This window comes from Medicago truncatula, chromosome 5 (assembly GCF_003473485.1).
Source record: "Medicago truncatula cultivar Jemalong A17 chromosome 5, MtrunA17r5.0-ANR, whole genome shotgun sequence".
Classification (NCBI taxonomy): Eukaryota; Viridiplantae; Streptophyta; class Magnoliopsida; order Fabales; family Fabaceae; genus Medicago; species Medicago truncatula.
The window spans coordinates 39,277,720-39,294,368 of NC_053046.1; the positions used below are offsets into that span (position 1 = coordinate 39,277,720).

The following is a 16,649-nucleotide window of genomic DNA, read 5'->3' on the forward strand; positions in this document are numbered from 1 at the left end:
TATAAGAGATTATAACAAAATTTTATTTATATCACAGTAGTACATATAATAATATAGTAACAGCAATATAATAGGGCTAAGACTTAGAAAAACACAAGAGGGTTGGTTACATTATGGGAACATAGCATCCACATGATTTATTGCCACATACCAGAACAAGACCTTCCAAGCATTATAATATCTAGACCTAAAGGATGACATGTGAAGAAAAATGCAGTAACTAAACTACCTTTGATTTTTGAGTCAAGGAGTTTCACATGATAATTAAGAGAGTGGCAACCCCTTTTTAATGACACAATACAAAAAGACAATGGTACACAAGTTTGCACTTGTCCTTTTTCAGTAGTTCCATATTGAAACATCTGGTTGTTTGTAAAGTGCATCCATTCCTACTCCTCCTTGTAGTTGTAGATCCTCCTTAAAATCAAAGGATGCCAAATCACAGGAAGAACCATACATGGGATGCATATTATTGTTGTTGTTGAGGTTGGCTTCAAAAGGAGAGTTCATGGCCTTGAACCGGTCAAACTGATTTTCCTCGCGAGTAAAAAAGTTTGCTTCCATAACCATTCCTTGATTCAAAAAGAAATTATCCTGTTGTTGTTGCTGAATGATGGGCTGAGAAAGGTTTTGATTTTCGATAACTACACAATTGGTGGAACTTGCATTGTTGTTTCCAATAACATGTGTATCATAGCCTGACATAAGGTCGCTGATCATTTTCTGGCCGTCCTCCGAAACTCCAAACCCAGTTAAATCGAATGAAGGTGGAACTAAACTAGCAGGCTGAACTGTAGAATTAGGTTGAACAAAGCTTTGTGGGAAAATAACTGGCTTAACCTCGGTAGCATGAAAATTAGGGTCACCATAAACTGCAGGATTGTTTCTGTTTCTATGTGGACAATTCAATTGATGGTTGTCCCTGGAAGGCCTATCTTGAAAGGCAAGGCGAGCTTCGCTGTAAGCGCATTGAGGATGCTCACATGTGTACATTTTCGGTTCCATCATCATGTTGAAGTCGTTAGAGATCTTCCTCTTCCGAATGAAATCCAAGTTTGTGACAACCTCTCCCTTGATTTGATGAGAAGGTTGCTGAACTGGAAAGCTTCCCCTCATTCTATCCATCCCAAGATTGGATGGATGAAGATTCTCGGGTTTTCGGTCCTCCACATCAAAGTTTGACTCGCCGTCAGCCCCATCAACATCATACTCACTGCAATCGTTGATGACCATAGAACCAGTACCTCCACCAGAGGATAACGGGGGGCAATAATCTGGAAAAAGTTCTCGAGCCAAGGATTCCTCTTGATTGATGATGGCAAGCCAGGTTGCGCTTTCCTTGGCTGTCATTTTATCTTGAAGGCATTTGGACTGCCTCACGAGCTTGCGAATCTTGGCTATATCAGGAGACATATGCTTGATAACAGCAGTTAGAACACCGACTTTCCATGCTTTTTTCAAGTCATGGGGTTTCTTGTATGGTGGAGGGCCTTGATCTTTAGGCAAACCGATCTGGGGCCACCAGTCTTCAGTCCCGGCTGGCCACCATGGTGGAGGATTGCCCTTCTCCAATGGGAAACGCCTCTGAGGAGGATCGCAGTGCTGCATAAGTGCTGATAAGAGAGAACCCAAGGTTGTGTCCTGTAATTCTTGCAAGGTGTGTGGAGTTGGACCAATGGAATTGCATCCATCATTCTTTCCTGGGATTGCGTTATCTGCTTGATACTTGGATATGGCAGCTGGACCATTCCTATCAAACCGAACCTTATCCTTCCACCATTCACGAAGATTGTCAGATGCTCCGGTCACCGGTTTTCCCTTCTCGGGAATTATCCCATAAACAAAGCCTTGTGCCTTACAAACCTCCATCATTTTCAGCATGTACTTCAATATTCCATCTTGAGCTCTAGACATCTTTTTCCTCCTCGCCTGTTCTTGAGACTGCCTTGCCTTTGCAGCATCAATTCCTTCTTTAGCCTTGGTTTGTTCTTTCAGTCGCTTGAGACGCATTTTGTCCCTCCACATCCTCCGCTCAAGCTCATCCACATCCATTTCTTCATCACTGTAATCATCCTCGACCACCGAATCAGGCTCGGTTTGCCTGACAGAAGAAATATCCCCTTCCCCAAGTGTACCACAAAACACATCCAAATCACCACAAAACCCCATGTCCTCAAACATCATCATCTTTTGCAAGGGAAAACACCCTAAAAGATGGCCCAAATGAACACAAAAATCGGCTTCAAACTATAAATCGGAGTTTCAAATTTGCCTCGTTTAACTCTTAAAAACCAACTCAAATCAATGAATTCTCAAGCTTTTTTCACACCTTTAAACCTGTCAAAAGCCACAAAACAAAGAATAATTTAGACAGAGCAAAGATCAAATGATACCTTCTGGATGAAGTAAATATATCAAAAGCATCAAATTGACATAAATAAATATCCTAATTCAGATTCACTAGCCACCCAATTTTCAAAAGCAGATACTTTTTTCTTCTCATCTAACAATATCAGATAGACAGAGGCTAAAAGCTAAGAACATGGATTCAAGCATCTATATAAAATTGACCAATCACTAAATGAAATAACAAAAAAAAAACACTTATATCAGAAAACATGAATCAATCATCAATACACTATAGATAGATCAAAAACAGAACTATGATAATTAAACAGATCTAAATCACACACAAACTAAACATGAAAACTACAAAAAACAACATATATAGAACAAGCTTCAATAAAAATTCTTAAAAGGATTCTCTCTTAGACCCATCATCAAACACGTGGTAACTGACACAGAAACAAAACAAAACAGTTTCAACAAATAAATTTCCATGAATAGCAACAAAACTAATCAGGAAACAAATCAAAGCAGCTATGAAAATAGAATCTAACACAAAACCAATCACTGACACATCCCAAAAGCATCAAACTTAAGAAACATACAATAAATTCAACTCAAATGATCAATAAGCTAAACTAAGAAAGAAAAAAAATCAAAACTTTACAAACACAAGAACAAATAAACAAAAAAACAAAAACACCCCACAAATTATATTGATAAAAAAAACAAGCAAAATGAAACTGTAGACTAAAAAAGATGAAATTTTTATTGATGAGAGAAATCTTACAAGAAAATGAAGAAATGGGTCTTTGAGTATGGAGACTAAAGTCAATAAAGGAGGGGAAATTTGAAGAAATTGGAGATGGAAAAAAGAAGAAGGAAGGTGAGAAGAAAGAGAGAGTTAGAAAAGGAAGAGAAAAGACAGACACAGCAGGGTGTTGAGCATTATCTTGGTTTTATTATATTGTTTTGGTGAATGTGAATGTCAATGTGATGTGTGACATTCATTATTGGTGGAGTTTAATTAATTAATATAAGTGCTTATTTATAAAAACTTATTTCTGTGTATTTAATTTTACGTGTTTATTTTGTGTATCAAACTAATTAAGATTTTCTGAACTGGTATATAGACGTGTTTAACTCTAATCTTACTCGCTTTTTCATGAAGAGAAAAAGATAAGGATGGTTGATTTACTTAACTATTCTTGTTAATTCTTTTCCAATGGTAAATTACTCTTGTTAATTATTGAAGTGTTTTGTTGTCATCATCCTAAGTAGAAAGTGAAAAATAGTGATATACGAGGGATGTACATGATATTAACTAGCGTTAAGACAAAATTTTGTATCCGCGTGTTCGATTTTTTATTGCGTTAATATGTATGGATTACAATTAATAATTTTTGTGAAATTTTGATTTTAAATGAAATATAAGTATATATATATTAAGCATTTTCATATTCTAATAAATTATATTTATATTTTACAATGAAAAAACAATATAGCAAATATATTTTATCCTTTTAGTTTCACAGAATTCTCAAGTTAGTCTTTTAAATTTTAAATAGGTCATTTTAGTTGATAAACTATTTCACTATTACCACTGTTGTCAGTCTTGATTTAACTGATGTTGATGTGGCTGTTAAATTATTCACTTGGATCAAAACGCTTCATTTTAAAGGCTTCAGGGTGTCAAAAGTTGTTTAAATGGTCACAAATGATCAGTTTAAAACATTTATTTTGTTTTATTAAATTCAATAGGGTTAATATATGTTTGCCCCCTATAAAATTAGCGATTTACTGTTTAACCTCTCTAAAAAAATTGTTTAGATTTCAACACAGTTATTTGAAGATTCTTTGATTTTGAACCTACATAGCATCAAATTACGAAATTTAAGGTTTACCCTCTGTCATATCATCGATTTTGTACAGTCAAAACTCATGGGAAAAAAAAAACTCATGAAGGTCCAAAATCAAAGAATCTTCAAATTACTGTGTTGAAATCTAAACAATTTTTTTAGAGGGGATAAACCAGAAATCGCTAATATTACAAGAGGTAAGCCTATATTCACCCAATTCAATATTATGTGTCAGAAGAGACTAACTTATTGTAAAGTGAGTAATCTTTTGGACCAATTTAAAACTTTGAAACTTGACACTTTTAAAATATTGAAAATGCTAACAAGTGCTCTTAGAGCATTGCATAAACATACAAATGTAGTAACTTTTGCATTGAAAATTATGTAGTTATGGCTCTAACAAGTATTTGACTTATATTTTCAAAACAATTTTTTTCACAAATTTCTTAAACAATACTCTTAAAGTACTTGTTAACAAGACCATAAAAATATAAGGAACCAACTTAAAATCTAAAAGAAACATAAGACACCAAATAAACAATAAACCTAAAATTTAAAATCCAGAATTTGAGGAGCAAAGTTAGGTTAATCCCATCCTATCCTTGTATGATCGGTTATTAGTTGTTCATTTATTGATTATTTATTTTGAGCAGTGTGTACAATATTATGATTAATAAAAAAGTTGCAGTTTTAATTTTATTTTTTCTGTCTTGTTTTGTTTGTGTGGGGTCCGTGGGTGCCTCGTAGTTTGGTTTGTGATTTTGATAAGGTAACCTGAGTGACCAATTACGAAGTTCGGTCACACAAACTCACACTTTATGAAAGACACATGCACACAAAGTTATTTTTGGTTTTGTTACTTTTACACTATGATCTGGTTATTTTAAGCTTAAATCTACCATTTGTGTTAATATATTTAATATTTATAAAGGAAAGGTTAACCGGTGCTCCCAGATCATTGATTAAGGAAGTAAAAAAAGAAAAAAAAATTGAAAATGGTGTATTGTATATTTTAAAAGTTAAAACATTGCTCTTTTCAATGCAATCTTTTATTTTCACTTTTAGTTTTTTAACCAGTATTTCAGGAATATCGATTAACAAGATCTATTTATAAATACATTTCATATGAATTATTTAAAATGAATCTAATTCATGTTAACTTGTTTATAAGTATATACTTCATTTCGTCTCTATTATAAGAGAAAAATCAATTTTATGGTTTCATTCCATAAATTATTCATCTTTTAATCATTATTATAAACAAAAATCAATATTTTAAAATTATTCATTAAATAATATATATAATCTCTTATTCACTTAAAAAAAAGTGTAAATTTCTAATAGTTATTAGACTGCTCGACGAAGAAATATATTACACCTATGAACATTAAATAATTCAAAAAAATTTAACATATAATACTCATATACTTGTATTGGTGTTCTCAAGTTTTTGATTATCCAAGGTATCCCTAGTCAAAAGTTTTTTCTAGTCAACTGCTAGAAAGTTTTCGAGGTATGGAATTTGTAAAATTAAATAAAGAGAAATGATGGTATTATACAATTATTTCCTGTTACATTAAAATTTAAATAAATAAAATTAACTAGTAATAATATTAATTACTAGTATAATGCATGCATATATTAGTATTTTTTTAATTATAATAGTTGGCAATCGTACACAGCATTTACGCATGGATACATTAATATTTGACGTTATATTATTTACATGTAATCAACCGTGGAGTACTATAGTTGTATACTCCATGAAATGAATTACTATTTGATATTTGGACTTGGAGTAATGAAAACGTTGGCTGGCCCCATAGACAGAAACGTAGTGAGTGGATAAGAAAGAGAGTTTGTGGAAGGTGACAGAGTGGGGAAGCATTCAATTCATTGGATCTAACTTGCCATTTTTGGACATCTTCCAATGCAACAGTTACTGCAAACTCTAGTAACCTGTCTCAGCAAGTTTTATGAACAAAATTAATTACTACCAGTAGTTACAACTCAATTATATCATAAACCTTTTCACATATATGGATATAATGTGTCTCTCGTAAACATATAGTGCTAATAAAGTAAAGAAGGCGGAAGCTAAGAAATAAAAAAGGCAAAATACTTGGTTGAGTCTTTAAGTTTCGAGTTTGTTTTAGCCTTTAAGTTTCTAAGGTTTTAGATAGGTCTTTAAGTTTCGAGTTTGTTAGGGATAGATCATTTTTGTCAACCTCCATTAAACCAAAGCTGATATATCCGTTAAGTGGGTGAGGTGGTTCTCTCTGACACTTGACATCAATTTTTTCCTCAACCAAATCAACTTTGACTTAACGGACAGATCAACTTTGACTTAACGGAGGTTGACAGAAAAGACTTATCCGAAACAAACTCAAAACTTAACGGACCTATCTGAAACCTTAGAAATTTAAAGGACCTCTCCGAAACAAACTCAAAACTTAAATGATCTATCTGAAATAAACATGAAACTTAAAGGACTTGAAAATGTATTTGGCCAATAAAAAAAGATAACTCTTAATAATAAACACATCCATAAAGAAGCTCTAATTAAAAAGAACCATGCATAAAACATAATTGACAACGTTTATGTTAAACATCATCACTCGATTTTGAAACTGATACATCGTAATTGTGTGTCCTATTGATCATTTGAGTATTGTTGTTTTCTTCTATTTTCTCTCAACTCATTGATATTTTGTTCATAATGTAAAAAAAATTACGAAAATGTCAATAATTTTTTTATAAAGTAGGACTATTTATTAGAGGAAGACTATCAACACATTTTTTTCAATAACACTGACTAGTTGTTTTATATTTAAATAGGTTTCATTAGAGATTCACCATCACTATAAACGTACTTTGGTCCATTCTAGTTTTTTTTTTTTTGAAGGAAGGACCATTCGAGTTCTAGGGTAAAAAATAAGAATAAACATGTGGTAGTTCAAAAACCCCTAACCATAGCACCATTTCGGCATTAGGTTTGATACGCGTAGATTTCATATAGCAACATATTTAATGTGTCGTATAACCTTTCCTTTATTCCTTTTAAAAAAAAAAACTTTCCTGTATAAATGATGTGTCAAATTATGATATATAGACAACCTCAAAATATCTTCGACAAAAAACAATGGTTAGGATGATTAGGAATTTGTCCTTATAACTAACTAATTAACAACTTCTCAATCACACGCTCATATGAGTTAGGACTAGTTGGTCAAAATTGACATATTCAATAACATAACTTTTTCACGCAAATTTAATCAAATTAACAGTTAAATTGAAAGATATGATACTACACTAAGTAAGTCAAGTCTAGAAAAAAAAAATAGTATAAGTTGAAATTTTTTGGATACTTCACTTCACTTTAATCTTTTTTTTACACTTGGTATCTGATCCAAGAACCGACTAATTTGAAGGGACCAATCCCACCGTCCACTGGGGGCTCTGCTTTAAGCCATAGCAAAACTCTGTATGAACTTATGCACCGAGAGAAGCACACTCCACGATCTCAAATCAACCACTAGACCAACTCCAAATGAGTTTATGAAGAGTTTTGCTTTAGGTCGTCCTCATCTACCTCCACGTCTGGATCCATCTCCACCTACTACTTGATAATGATATAGATTATAGAGTATATGGTTGTTGATGGGTTTGGTTGTAAATTCTTGGTTTCAAGAACAATGTTAATATTATTAGTTATTATGATTACTATACATTTTGGTGATGAATATACATACTCTCTCGGGTCTCGAATATAAGAGATTTTTTGTCCTAAGGTTTATCGAGTAAATGATGTATTTGTTTATCCAAATACATTATTTACTTAATGAACCTGAAAAAAAAAAAAAAAAAAAAAAAACTTCTCTTATATTCGAGATCGAAAGAAGTATTTGACATGAACACGATTAAAAAAGTGTTTCATACTAAATGTGCATTTAAGGTCGGTTTGCTTTCTTAAAAAAAAAAAAAAAAAAAATTAGTATCAGATTAGTGGCCTCCCTAAATTTAATTTTCCTTGTGCTGGATCATTTTATTCCCTAGTATGATTAATTTCATTTGCTTATTTATGGTGCATAAGATATTTTTCTTTATATGTGATAGACAAATTTTTAATGTAAAACTACTAATTTATATGGGTTGATTCGTACAAAGTTTTGCTCTAAATTAAATTGACCCTCTTTTAGTTGGCAATGTAATTAGTCTCCCGAATCAATCGGTTATAGATAAGATATTGCTTTTTCAAAAAAGAAAATATGCATTTCAATAATTTGTCGATTGTATGCTAGGACAGAGTTAGAAGGGAGACCAACATAAGTCACAATACCTGCCAATTTTTATTTTTTTTGTTAGTATGCTATTATATTTTATGTGTGGATTTTATATGATATTGTATAATCGGTTTTTACGACTCAATATACTAAGTCTTAAACACTTAAGTTTTAAGGCTTAATTAATTGCACTAATCTTTAACTAAAAAAACTGTAATATTCATAACAATAATTCCAATTTATGATTCCTCATTACAATTTTACTAAAAAGATTCAACTTGTTACTAGTGATTTTGTTTGCACACTCTACACTCTGAGCTACTACCAACAATTCTATACTCGAAATCTCATCATAAATTAATCCTCCTATGATTACATGCAAAAGAATTCATCCTCCTTTTAACATACATTAATTTTTTTGATTTAATTATTATTTTAAAGGTCCCCAAACTTAACTCCTGACTCGTACTAGATTGTATGCTATATGAATTATTTGATATTGTAGAGACTCACATGGGATGTTAGCAAAACATTAATTGAAAATAAAAGGTTAAAGACAAAATTTCAAATCCATCCCTAACTAATGTCTATATATTACCAAACACATAGTCAGTTTGTATGGAGACATAAATATCTAACTTAGAAGAGACAAGAGATTAGAGACCAAAACTTTTCCATTGGAGACGGATTCAATTTGCCTATGCTGATAGATATGGTTTTGAATTAATTTTCTTTGGTTCATTGTTAGAGATAGAAATGATCTTTTGTTAATATTGCAATGATACATTCTATGTCTAAAAATTGAGACACGCTCACATCCCTTACACCTCTTAGATAAAGAAACCAAATTTTTAAGCTACTTTGTGAATACATAATTGAGCAGCTTAAGATATACAATGTGACAATTATCAGCTACTTAAATTAATTAAATTCAAGTCAATAAACTTGTTCTTTGTTAACTTTGATATTTCTTTCTACTCATGCAAATACGTGAAGAGAATTTTAGTTTTTCTTTCTTTTCTATTTCTTTCTTTCTTTTGGATGATGATGTTAATAAAATGATTGGTATGTGCTAAGTCAAGGTGAGATTAGTAAGCTTAGTAAACCTATTGATTCGGTTCATCAGTTTATTGAATTTCAAAATTGAAAATCTATAGTCGAACCAAATTAATTCAGTTTTCTTTTGCTCGATTTGGTTTGATTCTTAGGTTTATGGATTTTGTCTAAATCGTCTACATTTATGCTATCTAGGATATCAATAGGGGGTGAAGACTACTTCATGGTCCCTATCTACGCCATCCAAAACATCTCACGTCCTGGTTCCTATCTATCTCGTGCGATTTTTCTCCATGTTCTTGTCTCAGTGATGATGCCATCAACATAAAAAAAAATATTGATTTCTAATTAATTTCAATCAAATTGGTGGTAAACAAAATTAAAATTTAATTATAAAATAAATGAAAAATTAAGACATTATTATTAGTATTATGACTGTAATAAATATTACATATAAAAAAATTATACACACATTGTGTTAAAAGAAAACAAATATAACATATAAAATACATGAATAAAAACATATAAGAGAAATTCTTACGTGAACTCGTATCCAACACATCATTCTTACCCCCAACCAATTGAAATCAAACACCTCATTAAAATAATAAAAAGAATTAATAAACATCTCATTAACCGACAAGAACCACCCACCACCATTTTTTTTTTTTTTTTGAGAGAGCCACCACCATTTATGTTTTCATTTCCTTAATTAAAATCACATTTTTTTTAAATTAATAACATGTGTCATATTTTTATTGGTTGGGTGTAAGAATAATGTGTTGGATGAGAGTTGATGCAAGAATATCTCAACATATAATATTATTTTAATAAACTTAGGGACAGGTCGCACGCGGGTTGACGAGTATGATCCCAATCTCCACCTCAAAAACACCTACGGGAAAACTTTCTCCCTCATACGCATCTCCACAAGAAAAACTCTCTTCTCGCAAGGCTTCAAGTGGGATATTTCTCAAATGGACTTTCACTTGCAAGTACAAATTGACATCCTTAATTTTGTCTAGTGGTTGCTCGAGAGGGTTTGCCTCACATTTCTTTGTTATGTCTGTATTAGTAGATGTCATGGGGGCATATTTTGTTAGGCATCAATTTATACTGTGACGATAAATGCTAAAAGTGTTTTATGGGTGTCCTTAATGGGTATATAAATGATGGGTTAGGTTGAATTTGAGGCCTTCACTCAACCCTAATATTAGATTGGGTCAATTTTTTTAAACCTAGACTCTACCCTTAATCTAATAAAATATGATGAAGTACATGTTCAATAAGGAGAGTGTTGGGACTCCGGGAGAGTGTCGGGAGAAACAGTGGAACAATTGCTCCAAGATTACAAGATGACACATCTCCATCAAAAATCTTAAGGCATTATGTATATGTGTTGTCTCTCTTGTATATCCAACATTTTATTCGTTCATAAGAGTTGTGAGATTTAATCACTCACGCTTGAAACTCTACAATTTCCTCCTCAAGTGTGAATTTTCACCTATTTGATCGCGAATGAGCATGTTCAAGAACTTCAATTTCCCCTCTTCGTGTTCTTCTTCTTCAAACCCTGATTTCATTCAATCACTTGCTCCATCTGCATTATACAGAATCAAACTCACATCTCCTTGTGTTGCACAACAATAGTTGGCTTAAGATGATTTTGTGCCAAACAATGATCAACTCTATAATAGGGTAATTGACACTCCAATCATCAAAATTGGAAATATCATTTCAAAATACCCTTCTCTAGTTCGAGGTCTTCACTCGTTACCCTGTCTTTAATTGATAACCTTCCATCACTATAAGTGAGCTCTCATTTTATGAGATGGAATTTTCGAGTGTCCTGCTATCTTAGTGTTTAGATCTTGAATACTTGTAAGAAACATGATTTTATTTGCTGCAATTGTTTACAAATACAATTTTTTATTTTTTAACAAATGTGTCTGAAGGACATGTTACTAAGACATATTATATTTAAGATTCAATTCATATGCAATGAGTTTGAAGATTTTTACGCGACTAAATAGTCAATTTTCCCCTGAAATTGTAGGATTCGTCAATCACCCTCCTGAAATTAACAAAATTTCAATTACCTTCTGAAACTGCATAATGTTAATCAATTTACCCCCTCCGTCAAATTTTTCTGTTAATTGTTTACGGTTATGATCAAATATCCCCCCTGAAATTTTGCACTTATGTGCAAAATGTCCCATAAACTTGAAAATTTATATTTTTTTTATCCTTGATTCAAAAGATATTAAAGGCAAACAATTAATAATTATTGATCATATAAATCTTTATGGAATGTATGTTTATGCAACTATTGGTCATATAAATCTTTATGGAAGGTATGTTACTCTCATGTGTTTTAAATATATACATATTTAGAAGACTTTTTTTACACAAGTTGGTAATTATGTTAGAGTATGCAGTCAAAAAGTACACAAGTCTTTGATAATTGTGTGTCCATAAAGAAAATTCATAGGTTAATATCTGCAGAAGGAAGAAGAAACAAGGCTTATGTTTGTGAATTTGCAACTTAATTAATGATATAATTTTTATATTGCAGAAAATGTCATATCTATTAGCTGCAGCATGTTAAATAGATTATGTCATAGACCTTCTGCATCTATTAGCTGCAGCATGTTAAATAGATTATGTCATAGACCTTCTGCATAAAGCCGGTATATCACATTGTACTACAAAGTTATGTGATAGATATCAATTTTTTGCTGCTATGACATTCTTGTCTTGGTTTATTTCAACAATTTGATATCTTTTTAATGTTTGGTTTTTAGTTTTACCTTCTTTGTAAAAAAATTATCTTGCTTCTTGTTGATAAATATGAAATATGAATGAAAAGGTTGCACATGACAAAATCATGACTTCTTTGGCATATATTCATTCATTTTCTTGTGAATATAATTTTTATGACAATAGGTATAATATACTACTTGAAGAACTAAATGTATGATTTTTGGTAAGAAAAAAAATCTAAATTTTTAAGTTTATGGGGCATTTTGCACATAAGTGCAAAATTTCAGGGGGAGTATTTGATCATAACCGTAAACAATTAACAGAAAAATTTGACGGAGGGGGTAAATTGATTAACATTATGCAGTTTCAGAGGATAATTGAAGTTTTGTTAATTTCAGGAGATAATTGACGAAACTTACAATTTCATGAGGAAAATTGACTATTTACTCATTTGTAGACGGTCTATCGTTCATAATCATTATATCAATTTATATTTTGATTTTAATTCCTTTTCTTTTGTTCTAAAGATTCTAGTCGCTCACTCATATCAAGTGTTGAGAAGTTGGTAATTGTAAATTCAATACACTCATATATTTATGTAGTTTTTTTTATCATCTGAATTGTACACACGGGATTATATAACTTGAAAGCTACATGTTTAAAAGTCACGCAAGGAGTGATTATTTATTTTTTTGATACACACACACGTGTGTTATGATTTTGAAGTTTTTCTTTTAAAAAGAAAAGGTCAATACTAAAAAAAAACTAATGCGTTAGGTTTGACCCTCTCAATTTTGGAAAGAAAGGTTAGGATTTGATAGATCAAAACACAGATTTAATAATTAACGCATTACAAAGTGAAAATCAACAATCCACATAGAGTTTCTTTCTATTCCTCTCAAATTTCATCAATATAATTATCAAATGGTAAACATTTTCTCTTCTCATTATCATCATCACTAAAAGATTTCACTTTAACCTTTTTAATTTCCCCCATCAATAATTGAAATTCACGTTATTACATGTTTGAAAATAATAATATGATTCTTTCCAATGTACCTAATCTAAATTGTGTCACAATTTGTGAGATTAGCCTAAAAAAATATACTATTGGTTTGTATTCAAAGATCATATTTAGTTATGCTATTCTAACATCAGATTTGAGACACTCTATGTGATGTTGAAATGTTATTGCTAGATCTTATGTATGATTATGTGTTTATTTAATTTCAACTTGTGTGACTTTAAAATAATAATAATAGTTTTGTTTGTGTAGATTCACTTTGTGCTTCTCATTAGTCGACAAGGAAAAGTGAGGCTCACAAAATGGTATTCACCATATTCTCAAAAGGAACGATCCAAGGTACTATTTGTCTCTCATTCAATATAAAATGTTTATTTTAATATCATGGTAATTTAATAATGAAATTGCATCAATTGTTGGATTCGATATCACATGGGGCATTGCTTAGTCACCGAAAGTGCAGTTTTTGTTTTTTGGGTGGAATATAAAGTACATGTTGAATCACCATAAACAATATGAATAATGATTTTGGCCATAAACAATATGAATAATGATTTTGGCGATATATGAAAGAAATGTGACAAGATTTTGGCACTTGCTTATTTATATTTGATGTTAATGTATTTCATAGAGTAGTTGAATATGTTACATTCCTTGTGACATGATTTTGTAAATTGATTCACCTTGCTCAAATTAATGTGTATGCTAACTATATTGCTTAAATTGTTTCTTGTTATGTTTTCTTCTTGATCTTTTGGAGGTAATTAGAGAATTAAGTGGCCTAATTATCTCTAGAGGCCCAAAGCTATGCAACTTTGTGGAGTGGAGGGGACTCAGAGTTGTTTATAAAAGGTGTGTCAAGACTATAATCTATGTAACACCGAAATTTTAGATTAAAGTCATGTCTAGTATCTGATACATGTCTGTATTAAACATTAACATATATAGTTATATAATGTGGACATGTCAGTGTCGTGTCCGTGACATGGTAATTAACACTTTTGTTGCTTTGTTTAAGTGTATCAACATACATTATTGAACTATAAGTAACTATGAGTCTCTTGGTTTTAATTTCTTGTTTAGATATGCTAGTCTTTACTTTTGCATCTGCAATGATCAAGAAGACAATGAATTGGAGACCCTCTCCATTATTCATCACTATGTTGAGACATTGGATCGCTATTTTGGCAGTGTGAGTATCATCAATGAACTGTTGTTTTCAATTCTCTTAAGTTGTTAATACTTTGTCTTCAAATTTTAGAACCTGAATTTGTTTCTCTCTTGCTTATCAGGTTTGTGAGCTAGATTTGATCTTTAATTTCCATAAGGTAATGTACATTTTTTCAAAAACATTATTTTCTCTTCTTGTCACTAAACTTTAATTTGTTTTCTCCACATAGTAATACACTTAGTGTAACTATATTTGGATATTGGTTTGAAAGAGTTTCTTCATAGATTATTTGATTTTATATTTTGATATAAATATTTGTATATTGTTTGAAAAAACTTATGAAAACAACTTAGAACATGTTTAACTGTTTCCAATTTATTTCAATAAGATCTTCAAAATGGTTTTGAGGTTTGTTTTTTCATTGGTGTTTAAGATGTACGATGTATGCATTTTTTTTTGGACGTTCCGTCTATATACGACGCCGTTTTGTTTTGTAGTTCTGTCTTAGTTCCTGTTCATCTTATGCAGGGACTTGATTATTAATAAATTTTGCCGTTAAAAAAATAATAATAAGATCTTCAAAATGTGTTAAGTCAGTTAGAATTAGTTGGTCAGGTATGAGTTAGTGAAGTTAGTTACTCAATTGGTTAGTTAATTGAGTCCTATAATTAGAATCATAATGTACACATTTTACTATCAATAGTTAATTAAAGTTAATGTTTATGTTATCAGGCATATTTTATATTGGATGAAGTTATGTTAGCTGGAATGATGCAAGAGACTAGCAAAAGAACTACTTTAAGATTGATAGCTGCACAGGTGTAACTTCAAATTAGTCCTTCCATTCCTCCACATATGTTTTTTATTACCTTGTGTTTGATGAAAAATTGATTTTTTGTTACTTTGATTTTATGGTATGTTTTGTAGGAGGAGTTAGTGGAAGCTGCCAAAGAAGAGGCAAGTTCATTGAGTAACATAATTGCACAAGCAACTAAATAAGAGCTTCATTGAGGATTGTGATTTTTATTGCATAGCTAGGCTGCAAAATAAGTTCATTTTTGGTGAGAAATTGTTCCTAGAAATCATTTAAAATAAAGTTTATAATAAATGGTTTTGTTACACATTTTACCTTTAATACAGCCATAAGGTGCAGATTAATTCTTCATGTTGAAATAAGACTTTATCATTCTTATTGAGATTGAAAATTGTTTTTCTTATGTCATGGAAGTGTTCGTATTCTTTTCTTTGAGGTGTTTGCTCAATTCAAGGGACAGAATTCAAATATCATCATAAAAGGTTAATATCATCATTAGTGTGATTTTAAAATTAAATTTTCCTTTAATTTCTTTTCTCAAAAGTTAGTGTCTGGAAATTAAAATGGACCAATTGGAGAGGAAAAAATCCACTCCTTATTTTCTTGATTCATAGAATTTAAGGTCGAAAACAAACTAAACTTCTTACCACTTTTGGATCTTTTTTTTACCAACTTTTATTTTTCAGTTGGATGATTGAGCAAACACCTTCATTCATTCATACATCCATTCAGTCAATTGCACAAGTACCCAATTTTTAATTCAACGCTAAACAGAAAAACTTGGTTGTAGAAATTTAACAAATACCTTGTGTTGTGTGGTATTTTGCACCAAGTTTTATTCAATCTTTAAAGTTTAAATTTTTTGCAACTTACAAGTTTGAAAATCATGTAACAAAGTCTACACAATATAGTAGCAAAAAAAATTCACTTAAAGATCTAATCTTTCTTGTTCAAATCATGCAAAAGATTGGTTTTGTTTATTGTCAAAACAAGTTGAAAAAAAATCTCCAAAGAGAAAAAAAAAATTGCAGAATGAATTAACAAACACGATGTAAAAGTGAAAGGGAAAAACAAGAACACACGAGATTTATTTGGGCATTTCTAAGATAAAAAAAAAATTATTAATTGGGATGACCGTCATTAAAATAAAATAAAACTAGACCTGTGCTCACGCACGGGTCATACATAAGAACAAATATAGCGCAAATATGAAAGTAAATACTTGAATCGAAATAATAGTATAATTCAATTCATAAGATAAATTGCCACAAACGTTTTTACTGTACCATATTAAACAATTTCCTTGACATCGACCCTATTACAGTAACATAAC

The 16,649-nt window shown here is 31.0% G+C and overlaps 2 protein-coding genes across 2 annotated transcripts; one reads left to right on the top strand and one right to left on the bottom strand.

Moving 5' to 3' along the window:
- Positions 1-3,311, bottom strand: LOC11429671 (protein ETHYLENE INSENSITIVE 3). Its single transcript, XM_003617038.4, has 2 exons — positions 3,137-3,311; positions 1-2,337 (listed from the first exon to the last, which is right to left on the bottom strand). Exon 2 carries the CDS (start codon positions 2,185-2,187, stop codon positions 340-342), a length of 1,848 nt encoding a protein of 615 aa, XP_003617086.1. The 5' UTR covers positions 2,188-2,337; positions 3,137-3,311; the 3' UTR covers positions 1-339.
- A 10,729-nt stretch (positions 3,312-14,040) lies between these two features.
- On the top strand, positions 14,041-15,630 carry LOC11424537 (AP-1 complex subunit sigma-2; the record flags this gene model as incomplete). Its single annotated transcript, XM_024785016.2, has 5 exons — positions 14,041-14,183; positions 14,415-14,523; positions 14,624-14,659; positions 15,235-15,321; positions 15,430-15,630. Coding segments are annotated over 5 exons (447 nt in total), but the record flags the coding sequence as incomplete, so codon positions are not given.
- Positions 15,631-16,649: the final 1,019 nt, after the last annotated feature.

Excerpts from the sequence above, each read along its gene's own strand:
- LOC11429671 (XM_003617038.4), bottom strand. The coding sequence starts at position 2,187 with ATGATGATGTTTGAGGACATGGGGTTTTGTGGTGATTTGGATGTGTTT.